This window comes from Meleagris gallopavo, chromosome 3 (genome assembly GCF_000146605.3).
Source record: "Meleagris gallopavo isolate NT-WF06-2002-E0010 breed Aviagen turkey brand Nicholas breeding stock chromosome 3, Turkey_5.1, whole genome shotgun sequence".
Classification (NCBI taxonomy): Eukaryota; Metazoa; Chordata; class Aves; order Galliformes; family Phasianidae; genus Meleagris; species Meleagris gallopavo.
The window spans coordinates 5358194-5374009 of record NC_015013.2 but is presented as its reverse complement, the minus strand read 5'-3'; the positions used below and the strand labels follow the sequence as shown (position 1 = coordinate 5374009).

The window sequence follows — 15816 nt, the reverse complement described above, 5'->3', positions numbered from 1 at the left end:
TTATGTTGCTATCTCTGAAAAGCAGAGGGGATTGAGTGGAAGTGCTGTGAAAGAATTGATGGAATATCCATTTTAATGCTCTCTCATGAAGGAAGGAATGTTCTGCAGAAATCCAGTCCAGCATGTGTCCTAACACAACAGCATTTTGGCCTACTGGACCTCCCGTGGGGAAGTCTGCAGAGTGGTTCCAGTTATGCAGGCTGCTGTAGGCATCTCTGGGCTAGTCTCCCCTCAACAAGGAGATTGTCTAGAAACAAAACCTCCAGGAGCTGTATTTATACATACAGCTTCAGGGAGGAAGGTGTTCCAGAACCCCATTAGCTCAACTCTAGGGTTGCAAAGGTATCTAATGATGTGGGAATATCAATAACAGCACTGTTTATACCAGTACTGTGGTTCCCAGGGCTCACTTCCACACAGATGCACATCAGAAGTCTGAATTTCTCCCTCCTTCATAGCTGTGTGTGAATCTATTTGAATGTAGAGATTATATCGCTTGTCATCTAGCACAGTCAGGCATATAGTTGGACTCAGTTGCAGACTTGAGAAACAATAAAATAAATTAAATTTATAAGGGATACTAATTTTATTAGTCAGTGAAAAAAATAAAACCAAAACAACAGCAAACAACCTCAACAAATGACGGCAGTACTTAACAGTGGCTATAGAACTATAAAGTAGCAAGAGGGATACATAGAGATCGTTTTTTCATCTATGAAACATGATAAATCAGTAGGTGATTTATGATGATATAAATCATGATAATAATCAATGGGAAGAGATATTCAAGACAAGAGCCATGATGCTTAATGCTATCATCTATCATACATTCGCTCTATGTTTAGTTGTGCACGTTATAGTTGTATTTAAAGGATACCTACTGTATTTTGAATGAGGATGACAAAAAATTTTATCTTTTTACTCCTTTGAGCTCAGGAGAATCAATACTGAGGAAGTACGAGTAACTATGCAGAAATATTTTAGTAATGCAAAGCCTGTGTTCACTCACAGAGGTGGTTTCATAGAGGATAAGAAATGGCTCAGATCCCTTAGTCAGCAAGCAAATTAACCAAGTGCTTGTTAGATACCAGGCATTACAGTGCCATCAGCAAATCAGGCTATATGTTCTTCAGACAGCTGACCGCTGCCTGCTATTCACAGCTTGGGCTCCATGTTACTTTGCTCCTGTGTCAGCTGCCAGTCTTCTCTGGGTGATTCTCCGAGAAATTCCATTTCTGCATCTCAAAATTAACCCTGTTTGTTGATACTGCGCATGACTAAAAGGGTATTTTCATATTTCAGAGCAGTTGAAGCCCCTTAAAGCAGAGGGCTGCGAGTGTGAAAAAGAGATATGTTGTTCCCTAATGGCTTATTACCATCCCATTTGCAATTCAGATCAGTTATAAATTGACTGAAATTTTTAAACACATAGCAGGCAGTTTAAACTAATGATTGTCTGGAGGTTCACATCTGACACGAACTAAGCTTCTGTTCAAAACAAATTGCAAATAATTCCTCCCTTAGAGTCAAAATGTCACTTTTTACACAGCGCATTGTTGCCAGATTTTGTCAGCTCCATTAAAATAAAACCAAATAAATAAATAAATAAAGCCACCTAGCTATCCACCGAGTGTACTGAACACAGGGCGACCCTGCTATTATCCTTTATTTGCAGAAACAGGGCTTTACATTTGCAGGGCTCTGCACAGTTTGCTGAAAGGTCCTTTCCCCCTCAAAAGCCCCAACTGTGGTGAAGGGTCTGGGGTCAGCAGCAGGCCTGGGTTGCCTAGCAATCCCCAGCAGGCCGCCCACTGCCCTCCAATACAATCTGAGCTCTTGCCTCATGCTTGCCCATGCCTGCTCAAACATTTCCACTGAGGTAGCTGTGTATGGGTGGCTGCCGTGTGCTGGAGGGAATGTGAGCACTGTGTGGATGAGGCACATCAGACTCCCAGCCACAGAGATGTCCTTTGTTGTATACAGACAACCGCTTGAAGAAGCGATTCAGAATTTGGGTTCAATTCCATCAGGATTTTGAAGTCCACGCCTCCTGTGATGATAGCAGGGGAAACTCTTCAAAAATGCCCAATGGGGTCACCAGGAAATGTTTAATGTGTGATTTTAAACTGGATTTCCCTTCAAAGAATAATCCATTTGAGTGGGACTCACTGGAGAAATCTTGATGACTTGCAGCTACTGATTACTAATTTTGAATAGGGAAGTATTTTGCTAATTTCTGAAGGGAATAAACTTATGTAGAGGGGAAAAAAAAATAGGTCAGTTCCTTTTGATGTAATCCTTGTGTATTTTTGCTTTCTAGGTGTTGGCCCCAGGGAGTTAGTTTGGGACAGTCTAATTTTTTTTTTTTTTCATGCAGTGTTACTGGGTCAGGTATCCTGGTTAGATGTTACTTGAAAGTCTGTGTTACTTGACTGGCTGTCTCAGGCTCAAAAAAAAAAAGTTTCTTTTTTTCTTTTCTCCCCCAAAATAGCACAAAGAACCCTCTTATGTACATCAAACTACTTGTTCAGTTGCTATTTATTTAAGTTTTCATCTTGAACTGTGAACTGATATACTCTGTATAGCATTGCATGTCTCAAAAGTTTTTGCATAGTGCATAGCCTTACTGTTTTGTATTTGATTACTTTTTTGGTCCTTTTTCCACTGAAAAGTGTTTCTTAACTGTTGCTGAAATGTTGAGATGATGTAGATACCTGCCCAAGGAAAATTTTATTCTTGGAGAAAGTATGGTGAGATGACAGTTTTTAACTATCAAAACAGAAATTTTAATGAAAACACTGATTTTCTTTCTGAAAATTATGAATGCATAATTCATATGTTTGGGGAGAAATCATTAAGCATTACTTCGTTTAGAATATCACTGTACTTGTGAGGAAAGAAATGCTGGAACCAAATGAAAGAGACTTTTCTTTGCTAAATGAGAACTTTCATGACAAATTTTCCTACTACAGAATTATTGCATGTTAAGAAAAAGAGCATATTTTAAAGAATACTTTCCCCATCCCCATTTATTTTTTAACAGCAGATATTGTTTGTTTGATTTGTTTTATATCTGAAAAGAGATGGGAAATGTAAAAAAAGGCATTTCTTAAGGTATATTCCAAGCTTCATGATCTTTTTGGGAATACCTACCTGCTTGTAAGTAGGTTTAGAAAAGATATATGCACAAATCTCTTGCGTATTTCTTACACAAATGTATATAGATTTGTACAGTTGAAATGTGATGCACTTTGTAGTTTATAGAAAAAGAAATGAGTCTCAGCTAACTGATTATATTAATATAGATTAACTAACTATAAAATGATTTGCCTCATTCAAAGAAGCTTTTGAGTACTGCCTCTTTCTTCGATATGTCTATGATGTTGAAGGCTGAGTTCACATCCTGTTTGCCCTGGCTACACTTAAATGTAAAAAAAAAAAAAGTCTTGCCGATGTGGTTTAAGGCTAAAACTCCATCAAAAGCATCTTTCATTGCATGCTGAGCGCTCAGGAGAGCACATGGTGTTTCTTAGCCATCTCTCTGTGTTGTGTGTGTTCAAGAGTATAGATCCATCAATCTACAGCTTTGCTCTGCTCTTTTGTCCCCAGTCGGATTTATGCTGTGACATTAGATATATAACATTACCCTTAATTTAGGCTGAAGCAGCACTCTTAATCCCTTTGATAGAGGCAATACCAGATATGTAATGCTTTGATACCAAGGTGATGTGCATGATATAAATAATTACACAAATACCTTTAGCCTCTCAGAGTAGCAGTGAAACTCTTTTTTGTTTTTGTTTTGTTTTGTGTTTTATATGCTGCAGAGTTGTCTAGGGGACAGAAAATATCTTTGCTGAACAATGCTGCTATCCACCACTGTATTAAAAAAGCTTCCAGATTTGCTGTTATATGAGCCTGTGTGTGTCATATATTCACATAAGTCCTACTTTCTTAGATGGAATCTCAAGTGAAAATAAAAATAAATGGATATCCTAAAGTCTTTGCAAACCATTTGTGATGCTTTTACTTTACATTTTTTCGTTGTGACATCCATCAGAATCTAATCTCTTAATAAACTCAGGCTATACATTGCATTCTCTTTCTTCACATGGCTCTTGAGAGTCAATTTTCTAATATAGTGAAGATGATAAAGAAAAGAACCTTTTTTATTTTCTTACTCTAGTGCAAGAGGGACACAGAAGAAGAGATTCCTTGCAAGTAGCATAAAAGCCACTTTAAAGAATTGTTGAGCTGTTTATTGCATTATCTTTGACATTAATACCTATGATCTGTATTGCATGGGTCTCAAGAAGATCCCATGCACATCAAATAAATTCAAGTACTTTTTGTCTTATTAAGTTTTAGTACATGTGCTGTAGTTACAGGATATTGGAACATCCAAATGGTTCTGAGGTTTTAGTTAGGCTTCCAAAGGATTGAAGACTTTTTTGAGCTGTATGAACTATAGTTGTCTGTCTGGAAATCTCCCAAGAATGGCTCCTTGGAAAGATTATTGTTATTTCAATCTTCTAACTAAAGAAAGAGCCTATTGTAATGTATGAATATTGGTCTAATCCTGCAAACCATTTACAGTGCTTTCAAACTTGAAGTCAGCAAAGATAGTGCAATAAAGTATATCAATATATGACAGGAATTATTACTACCTTAGCAAAAGAGTGAAAAGTAAGACAGAAAAAGTGTATTATATACCACTCTTTTTACACTCCTACTTACTTGAATTATAAGTAAACAGAGCAGGACCTTGTTGGGCAGAGACCCTTTTTTTGTGCCTTGTTAGGGTACTGTGATGGTGGCCCGTTTGATGACTGTGGGTCTGTGTATTCTGATAATACTGTAAAAATTGCAATAAGCTTTATTAACTTTTGATACATTTAACACTGAATTCTGCAGGGAGGTAGTCAGCTTGATAGTGGAAAAAAAAATCCATCAGTGAATAGGAATATTTTTACAGTTACTCATTTAGCACACAAACTAATTCCTAATAATTGAGTGTACACGTATGTTACGTATTTTGTATTCTGCAAGCTCCTTTGCAACATGTGGTGTCTGATACAAATGATACGAGCTTTATAGTTTCTTTGACATGTCAGAGTGAGAGCTCTTTGCATTTCTGATGACTCACATTGTCACTCGTGATTTAATAATTGATCTGTACTCTTCAGTGTAATGAAGCCTGTAATTTATTAAAAGACGAAAAGTGTTCCCATAATTAGTGTGCCAATGTTTGACAGAAGTGAATTTTTGAGGTACTACTTCTATAAAATCTTGTTGGTAAATGCAGTTCGTTTTTATGCTTGATGAAGCACTTTTTGGTAGCAGTCTGGATAAAATGGGAATACATATTTGCAGTGAACTTATTCTTGAACAAGTTTTGTCTAGTGTCTCTGCCATCATTTTTGAAATGGTTGTGAAATATATGAGTTTCCTGTAAAAGTCCAAGACACTTCCTCAGGACTTTTAGTGAGGCTCAGTGTCAGTTGGTAAGAAATGAACATTCATCTCTGTAAGTCTGTTCTTGAGCCAATGACCAAGTGTTTCCGTGACCATGAAAGCTTCTATATCCTCCTTTCACTTAGTTTGTTACCATTCATGCTGTGCATTGGTGAAGAAATATAGAAAGGTGTGTATTGGCCAATATTGAGATATATAACCCTAACAAACGAGAAAAGAACTCTGGGGAGTAGAAGGAGAAAGGGTAAGGAATGGGGAAGAGAGGGGAAATGAGAGGAAGGGGGAAGGGAAGGGAAAAGGCAAAAGGGAGAGGGGGGACTGAGGAAGAGGGAAGAGGGAATGGGGTAGAAAAGAGAAGGGAAGAGATAGGGAAAGGGAAAGGAGAGGGGGGAAGGGAAGTGGAGAAAGGGAAGGGGAAGAGAGATACCTTGCAATTCTTGTTTGGACATGTGAGTTAGAAGGCAGTATACTATCACAACTTATTTTTCCCACAAAGGCAGAGTGTTAGCATGAGATTCTAGTGCTTCTCAAATGATTTAAATGCTAAATGTTATAGTATAAAAAGAATTAGTGACAAAGCAAGTGGCAGGGTTTGATTTTTTTACCAGTGCATGAAAAAATTACTGATTTAAAGGTGGTCTCTCCATTATCCTTTAAAATGGCATTATATTTTCTTGACGTTCCACAGAATCTGTCCTTGAGTCCTTAAAAAATAACAAAATTTCAAAGAAAATGGGAGAAGTCTCTGAGCATTTTTTCACTAGAAATCGGGACAATTTTTACCGCTTCCAGTTGTGGTGAAAAAAATAAATAAGAAGAAATATAGTTAAGTGAACATTAAGCACCATTACCCTGCTTTCATCTCCTCCTCCTATTCTAATAAATGAAAAGAAAAATTACTGCCAGAAAATACACATTTTTTAATGCTCAAGTATGGAGTAATGTCTCTAATTATAGCTTTACAATTCCAGGGATAGTAGATGTTGTTGTAATGTTAGCTGATAGTCATTGTCATTTGTAAATAGAAATATAAATAGAATAAGTAGGAACGTCAGTTTTCTTGATGAACGTTTATGTGTATTTATGCTTCACTGAGTTCTCTGGGGAGGAAAAAAAAAAGGTAAAACTCCATGGTTGATGTTCCTGGTGTTTTCAGACATTGGTGTTTATTTAAACTTAATTTAATTGCTAACGACTGCTATAAGATGGTACAGCATAGGAAACTTCAAAAAGGTATTACTATATTTTAAAACTAGTTTAAAACCTCATTTTATTGCTTAGTATAAACCTATTGATAGTCAGTATTAAATTTCAATTGAATTGAATTTTGAAGGTCAGCTTGAGTCTTCAGGATTTCCTGCAATAATTTGCAGCCACAGGTCATTAAGAACTCAAGATGCAAACAGGCATGTGTAAGTAGCTTCATAGGTCAGTAAATCCAATAATTTCACTGGAAATGTGTGTCTGTGGTGTTATTCCCATGTATGATTGCAGTATTTTCATTTCTATAGTGTATGGATATATACATAAGCATGATTACTGTGTTAAAATCTCTGACTTAATTTGTTGCTCATACACTTTTTATTTATAATAAGCATAATCAGTTTAAAATGTAGCCCTTGGAGAATTCCTGTTGTTCAGAAATTAAATGTAGGTGGTGTGTGTGGTTTTGTTTATCCCTTGTTGCTAGCATTGTGGATTGCCTTTGAAATAATATTGTGCAAGTAAACTGTATTGTACAGGTGAGTTGCCAAGTCTCTTTTTTTTTGCTAATAGGAGTTCAACAATTGCAAGCTTTCTTTAGGACCTTAAGAAAAAAAAAAACAAAAAACACACACACTAAAAAGATTTTCACATTACTAGTTCAACATCTGATTCCAAACGACAAACACAGTCAGTTAAATCTTCTCTTATTGGCTTTAAGATCAACCTTAAAATTCTTTGTTTGATCCAAAGGTTGGCTATAATCCTAGACTCTAGATACAAGTCATGAATAGTAAGTTAGATTTTCACTCTGCATATCCCTATTGCTCTGTTGTGTTCGGTGATAAATGCCCCCAGTGATAAATTACTTTGACCTTCATACCATTTAGATTTCATGTCATGAGGTCTTATCTAAAATTTAGTGCCATCTGTGGAAGCTTGAATATCATTTTTAAAGGAACCAGAATTGAGCCTATATTTCAGTCATCTGGACCTTTCCTTACCTTTACTTCTGTCACTAAGCCATCTTAAATGGACAGGAGTAAATAAAGCAGCAGAGATTTAAATATCACCTGTCTGGGTATTGAATAAATAATCAGAAAACTAGATGTTTTGAATGCTGAAAACCTGGCATATCTAGAATTTAACACATTTGGAATAAAACTCTGACTAATTGGTAAGTTTCTTTCATTTTGAAATAACATGCTCGTTAACTCGTATAAAATAAGAGATTGGCTATGTAACTGTTTTTATTGGATGAAAGACAATGGTTGCTCAGGTCTTACAAACGTGTTAATCAACAAAGTATCAGTGAGATAAGAATGTACTGCCTTTACTAGCTTCTGAAAAAAAGAGAATTGCCAATTGCCTGTATTGTGGTCTGAACATTCAGAGCAGCAACTGCATTCTGAAGGCATTGTCTGTGCCAAGACTCTTGACAATGAAGGTGGTAGCTTTCAATGTGCTCATGGGGTTCAGCAGCTTTCTGTCTCTATGACAGCTGTGATGACTCAGAATATTAACCAAATCAGCTTTAAATACCTCTTTAGCTAAACAGTTGCTTTTCAGATCTTTAGAATCTTTTTTTTTTTGTCCATTCTTTTCTATCCTTCTTTATGAAATTAAAAACACATATTTGTACCAGAACAAGCTTGAATAAAACCAGCGCATGCAAGTTTTAAACAATTGTTTTAGCACTGTAATTTTTAGGCAGTTGATGAAAGTAATTGTTTTAGATCTAGTCATATAAGTGTAAAATTATGAATGTCTGCCCTATTAATCAAGTTGCTTTTGAATTGCAAAGAGATTTTGAGGTAGGAGTTTACTCAGTGAGACATAATCATTTCTCCAGCTCAATACAGAGCTGTCCCATTATTCATGTTTTCTTTTGAATAAGATCTCACACTGTAATTCTAAGCACTTGTGATAATTATAAAGGAGCTTTTCCTTCTTTTTTCCCTTTAAAATGCAGTCTTTTTTTTCTTTTTTTTCTTTTTTTTCTTTTTTTTTAACAACTGGCATTTTAAAAGAAAATTGAATATTATTATCACATTAAATTCCAGTCTGGGCACTTGCATTTTGCTTGGCAAATTTTACCATTTGCTTCTATGGCTGTGTTGATGTACAGCTGTGCGTTGTTAAACTGCTGTTGTGTATGCCACAAATTTTGTGTATTTTGGAATTTATGAAAGTTATCAGTTGTGACTGTCTAACAAGGAATTTGCTGTGCAGATGATTTTGCCTACATTACAAATGGGATCGGTTTACACTTACCCAGATAAAATCTGAGGAAATCAGTAATTGAAAACTTGAACAGATTAAAAGACTATAATAAACATATGTGTATGATTATAATTGCAAGTATCATTTTATCCCTTTTGAAGATGGTTGAAATCAAACCTTTTCTGCAGTTTGTATTATCTAATCTCTTACATTTACTCATTATTTACATAGTACCTATTTACTACTATGTACATTTTGTGTATATGGACATTTATATAGAGGTAAATAACTATTAGGGCTGTGCTAATTTTGTTATTTTATGATGCTTTACTTGTGTTTCAAAAGGAAAACTTTGAAAACTGGGTGTGTCTAAGTACAAAATGAATGGAGATGCTTTGGATTCAGGACAGCAGACAGTTTAGCTCAACTAATGCCTGTTTATAGCTAGAAAGTTTTCTGGGCATCTGCAACCACCACATCACTTGTGAGGAATGTGGAGAGTAGGTGGATAAGATCCTGACTGGATGCCTTGCACTTCCTACTGGGACCTACTAGTTGAAACCTATTGGTTCCTTTTGCCCTCAGGTAGTCACTTAAAGTAATGAGATTTCCTTTGGAAATGCTTTTTCCCCAGACAGTCAATAGAGAAATATGGATCTGTTCTTAAAATTCCAGATGTGTCTTCATGCTCTGTACAGTTGCATATGGAATCAGTGGCTCTGTTAGCCAGGCTTTCTTACGTTTCTGTCCCCTACTCAAGACAGTTTTTGTACCTGATTGAAGGCATGTATCAGCATATCTTGCATTTCAGCCCATACTTTTAGTCTAGGGTAATTTAGTGTGATAGGTGAATATTTTGCTTTGATGTCCTCTCTCTTTTGTTCCCTGTTTTTAGAGACACGCAAAGAGAAATGAAAGCAAGATATCCTGTCATTTATCAGTAGTTGGAGATGAGATCCAAAAGGAAAAGGTTTTGCTAGAGGTGTAAGCCATCCCAGCTATTTTTTTGGATACCACTTGACGTTATGTGATTTTGAATTTAATAATATTTTTATTTGTATCTACACGATCAACTTATCAGTGAAATGCTACTAAGTGAGGAAATTAGGCAGAGGAGTTTATTCTTGTTACACGAGTGACTTGCAGCATTTTAAACACTAAGATAAATGGCACTGAGAGTTGCAGCCAGAATTCACACAAGCATGCCTGAAAGTTACTGATGATCCTGGTGCCGTACGATGTGGCTTTTCATAAAGTTCGCAAGGAAAAGTGGCAAAGCAACAAGAACACCACGGTGAATGGTTGCGGTGAGTTATGCAGCCCAGAGGTACTTAGCAATTGTTATCATGGATTAGGCGGCACTTCAAAACTTTAAGATAGTTGTCGATTTTGTGGGAATCTCTGCGGAGGCAATGCAGCAGGTTGTAAAAAGCAAAGAGTCTGGAGTCCTCATCAGCGAGTTGCAGGGATGGAAGGCCGTCCCACTGAGAGAAAACTTCATTTCCAGCATCGCCAGAATGAATCTAGAGAGACATAATCGTACTGTAAGAGATGATAATCAATCTGACTGGGTGTAGAACAGAGAATTAAGAAATATTGGCCTTGAGGAACGCTAGTTAATAGTGTACAGCTTGTAAAGTGTTTCCTGTTATGGCTCCCTCTGTTCTGCATAGTGTTCTATATATCCTCAAGCAGATTTTGATTGAATTTCCACCAGATATTTCAGTTTATTTCCTTAAAATTTGTAAGCTTAGGCTGTAAGTGTTCTTAGATCTAGTTTGTTAGCAATGTCTAATGGAATTAGACTTTGCAGATAAATCAAACCTTCCTTTGTGCCTGGATTCATCAGTGGCATCTCTCTTTTTGGCTTCCTTCACCTTAAAGTCATTGTAAGCCCTTGTTCTTAGAACTTCTTTGTGTCTCCAGCTTTGCCTCAGTGCGTCTCTTAGGTGGTCTCTCAGATACATGCAGCCTTGTAGAACGTGCTACCAGGCAAATCTCTCATTTTTGTATACCACTAAAGAAAAAACAGAAAGACAATAAAAACTGTGACTGACATAGTGACCTCTAATGCTAGAAAGCTACGTGTAGGAACTTGTTTAATGAGCTAGAATCCAAGGAGAAGATTGGTTTAAGTCTCCTCTTTTGAAAGAGGCAATCATTCATTTTCTCATATCACAGAAATCTACCCTTCATAGGAGGAAGGAAATCTGTGCTTAGTGGTACTGGTGAATCTTATTTTTCACAAGCTATGTTTTCTGAATGCATACAGCAGAATATCTGTGAAGCTTCTTTCACTTAGTTTAAGCAAATGGAAAAAAAAAAGAAAAACAGATCTGCAATCACTCAAAAACATGGCTTGACAGTAACAAATTTTTCAGTCTTGTCTTCTACCTCCTTGTACAGAAGGGGGTTCCCTTCAGTAAATAATGTGAATGAGAAGGTGATGACAGTATAACTGTAGCAGCGCTTGTCTTCTACTGTTGTCTTGGATTCCCACCTTTTTACACCTGGATATGGGATAGAGATGTACTTGATTACATTGATAAATGCATTTGTGGCCTGAATGAGGTAAGGTTTCTGAGTAAATAGACACCAAAATGAAAGAGAGAAACCCAGTGTAATCCAGCAGAAGATGGTAGATACAGGGATGGTGGTGCTCTTAATGCTATTCAACTGCTCTAAAGCAAAAGCTGGTGAACTGAGAACTTGCTATTAACATATAGCTCACTGACAGATTGATGTATAGGGACTACTGAGGGCCTCTTTAAAAATAAACAGACTGGAGTTGATTTTATTCAAGAAGGCTTTTTGATCAATTGCTGATAACAAGGAGTATTCTACTTTGGGTTTTGTCAAACAACAGCTTTGTTTTCTAAGTCTCCAAGTGTAGGGGGAGCCAAGTCAGACTCATAGTTCCAAAGAACCAGTGTGGTGGAACTGGAGACTGAACCAGACTGGTAGGACTTTGTTATGTACCATCACAATAGGCCAGACTTCCAGAACAGTTCTAAACATACTATCCATTTCCAAAAACTATACACAATACTTACATGTATATAGAAATAAGCTTATAAATACCCATAACTATGTGGATGTGCAAAAATACGGACACGTGCTACACAAGTTTGAAATTCAAAAATGCCCAGAGATGAAATGAAGGCTTCCAATCCTGATGATCACACTTTCTCTTGAAGCAGGACTGAGAGTTGTGTTGTGTTGTGCTGTACAATCACATCATGTTCTCTTTTTAGAAATCACAAGAGAGCAGAAAAAGTTATAGCTGAATCTGAGAACTTTTTAGCTATCTTATCTCCCTTTCCCCCCCCTTCTTATCTACTGTTTTCTTTCCTCTTCAAGTAGAGAGATCCAGTCACTGCACATGGCTTCTTTGCACCAATAAGCTGGAAGGACTGTAAGGACCTAATACTTACCCGCCCAACGATTTTCTCCATTCCTTCTAAAAGCCTCTTGTTTTGCTCCTCAATCTCTACAGCCTTCCAGAGGATGGTATCTGGAGCTTCTTTGATTCTTTGCACTTCAGAGGCCAGATGGATCAGGGGATCATTCCAGGAACGCAGCACTCCCAGTATCAAATTCAGTAGCTCTTCGTGCTGGTCATCCATGTTAAGAAAAGGTAGTTAAAATAGGAAGCTATATGCTGGCAGCATTAGGAGGCAATTAAAGCAATGTCCTCAAATGCAGAAATTTGGGAATTTACTCCACTGACTGCTCCCTACAGCCTATCTTAGATATCTGTGCAATTTTTGATATATGTCATTGTTGTTATTGTGTGCAATATTAGCGCAGTTACAGTAATTTTATGGAAAATATCTATAAATCCTCTCCACTTTACAAACTAGTAGGCAGAACTATATTTCATGTCTTTGAACAAAAAAAAAAGTAAGAAAATTTTATCTGATTTTAATGAACATTTTATAATCCAACGATTTTCATTTTTTTAAGTTTAGTATGGAATGGAAAATGGAAATTATTGTTAACCACTAAATAGCTTTTATTACTTCTGCATAACTCATCTGCCTTCCCCTTTGAACAATGGTGCTTCTAGCAATAGCTCTCTGATTTTGAAAATTGTTCTTTCTTGTGGGCAAATGAAAATTCATAAAGCTTATGGTTATGGTAATGTTCAACCATTTCTTCTTTGCTAGATACTCTGCATCTGAACACAACCAGACTTTTTATATACCCAGATGGTTATTCTGGCACTGCAAGGCTATTACTGCTGTGAAACTGATAAAAATTTCTCCCTGATACATTCACATTCATACACCTGTGCTTACTTTTTTTTTTTTTCTCCAGGGTATTTTCAAATTTTATCTGTGAGCATAGGCCAAACAAGACTATCTTCATTTTTAAGTCATTATGAAATTGATGTATGTACAGGTTTCTCTTTGCAAGTATTTTGCAGTGTTTTACTCTACTGTCTTTGTCTTTGAATGATGATGTGACCATTTTTGCCTTCTATTAACTGCAAAAGTAAATATTTAGCATTTTCTAGGTAATGTCAGTGTCTTCAGTTCCAGTAAACCATTTTCCTTTGCCTACATACAATATTCACTATATAGCCAATGTATTTTTATGTTTGTTATAGTTGTCTATAAGGTGTTTTAAAATAATGTTCAGAGCTTGTAGCATTCTGAATACTGTAGAAGCACAATAACTGGCTTTGCTCCATGAGGTTAGGTTGTAATTGGAAGTAAGATGCAATGTCTGAAAGCAACATACAGAAAAATGAGTCACTGGTCTTGTATATTCTGTACAGTCTGAAACTTAGCATCTGCAGATGTCTTGGCTTTTTTCTTTCTGGCTTTATTTCATTCTAAAAGATCTGATTTCCCTCTGTCTCTGTCTGCCCCCTCTCTAGTCTTTTTCCTCCCTCTTTTTTTTTCCCACACTCCGTCTCACAGTCATTGGCATTAGATGTAGGACTTACATGAATCTGCTGAGTTTGCTCCTTATCTTCAGGAGTGGTTAAGGAGGAAGTGTGGCAGCCATTAACAGCTTTTGTAATGAAACCCCGACCCTGAGCATAGCGTTCATCCTGCAGATCATCAAGGAGAGGTTTTTTTTAATATAAATAAGTAGAGCTGCAATTCAAACATTATACTAACCTATTGTTGTTCCACTGCTTTTGGCCTCAAGTTGCACCAGGGGAGGTTTAGGTTGGGTATCAGGAAAAACTGCTTTACAGAGAGGGTTGTTAAGCACTGCAGTGGGCCCCCCAGGGAGGTGGTTGAGTCACCATCCCTGGATGTGTTTAAAAACCATTTGGATGTGGTGCTCAGGGACATGATTTAGCAGAGGGTTGTTAGAGTTAGGGTAGTATGGTTAGGTTGTGGTTGGACTCGATGATCTTCAAGGTCTTTTCCAACCTGAGCGATTCTATGATTCTGTGATTCTATCACTACTTTTATTCTGTAAAGGTCAGAAGTTTCTGGTGAGTATTTACAGTTAAAGAAACACAAACTTATTTCATACATAACGAATGATAGGAAAATTGTATCTTTTATTAGAATGTTGGGGATCTTAGCAATGGCCAGCACTGTAAGCCACCTTTAAGACTATATTATGAAACCATAATACTCCTGGAGGTGTTCAAGATCAGGTTGCATGAGGCCTTGGGCAGCCTGATCTAGTGGTTGGCAGCCCTGCCCATAGCAGTGGGGTTGGAGTCTGATGATCTTTAAGATCCCTTCTGACCTAAGCCATTCTATGATTCTATGATCACTGTCTATGCCACAGTCATATTTGTTTACATACTTAAAAGTTTCATATATTAATATGTTTGTGCTCAAAAAACACTGAAGTGGATTTTGCATGTTCTCACTCCCAAGAAAATAGAAAGTACTTACAAATTCATTGAAAATTTCTGAAGAGAGGAAGTGTATGTAGTGTGAAAGTCTAACTGCCCGATCAAAAAGCTCCCCAAGGGAAACTTGGCAGTTGACAGATCCACTGGAGCAGATTGGCAAGGAGGTCACTCCTTCCTTGGTCAGAAGCATGTTGGATACCAGAAGAACCGCCAGCAACAAACCTGTTCAGGTTTGGAACAAACCAAAATGGGAACATATTGACGAAAGCATGCATTTGGAAATAGCTATCAGAGGCAAATGATCAGCATGCAGGGATGTTGGCTGTGCTCAGCCACACGGCTCAGAGTATCCAATGAGCTGACTCTTGAAAATAAACAGAAGATGAAAGCACTGACCTTAGATTATTCTTTCTCCCCTCCATCATCCTACCCGTATAGCAGAACCTCCTACAGAGTTTGAGGAGATATGGTAACCTGTGTTACGGTACACTATATTCCAAAATCTCTACCTACTGTGCTTGACTTTATTATGTAATGATAAATGAAAGAAAGAAAAACAAACTTCTTTAGAAAGTAGATTACTCTTTCTCTCTCTCTCTCTCTCTCTCTCTCCTTTTTTTTTTTGCTTTGGTTTTCTCTCTTCCTCCCACAGGTCCTTTCCTTCTTTGCAAACATTTGGAATTCAAATTAATTTTGTGGGAAGGTGGTTAGGTCACTTTTTAAAGGTTTTGATTGTCCTGGGAGTTCTTTCAGAAGACTTCCAGCATCTGTGCTGCTTTCCTATTTAGAATTTAACCCTAAATTACCTACTACTAAGAAAACAGGCAATATTCAACTTTTCTCCTGAACTTCTGAAACTGATATAAGGGCCTTCTAATTACCTAAGAGACAGAAGTTCATCTGCTTAAAAGTTTTAATATTAACTCTGTCAAGTTTTCAATTCAGCAAAACAAAATATGCAGAGAAAAACAATAGAAAACTTTAAAAGCAAATATTTGGTAAATGGATGTAATTATTCAAAGAATACTGTTTTGTGCTCTGAGTTTTGGTTCTCAAAATTGACCTGCTACATGCATTGGCTC

General features: G+C 36.9%; 1 protein-coding gene across 1 annotated transcript in view; it reads right to left on the bottom strand.

The window, feature by feature from the left end:
- Positions 1 to 9997: 9997 nt before the first annotated feature.
- The window catches only part of PRL (prolactin), a 6600-nt gene continuing 781 nt past the window's right edge, over positions 9998 to 15816 (bottom strand). The window contains 4 exon segments of the mRNA NM_001303186.1: positions 9998 to 10424; positions 12336 to 12515; positions 13856 to 13963; positions 14775 to 14956. Of these exon segments, the coding sequence (NP_001290115.1) occupies positions 10233 to 10424; positions 12336 to 12515; positions 13856 to 13963; positions 14775 to 14956 (662 nt within the window). The 3' untranslated portion in view covers positions 9998 to 10232.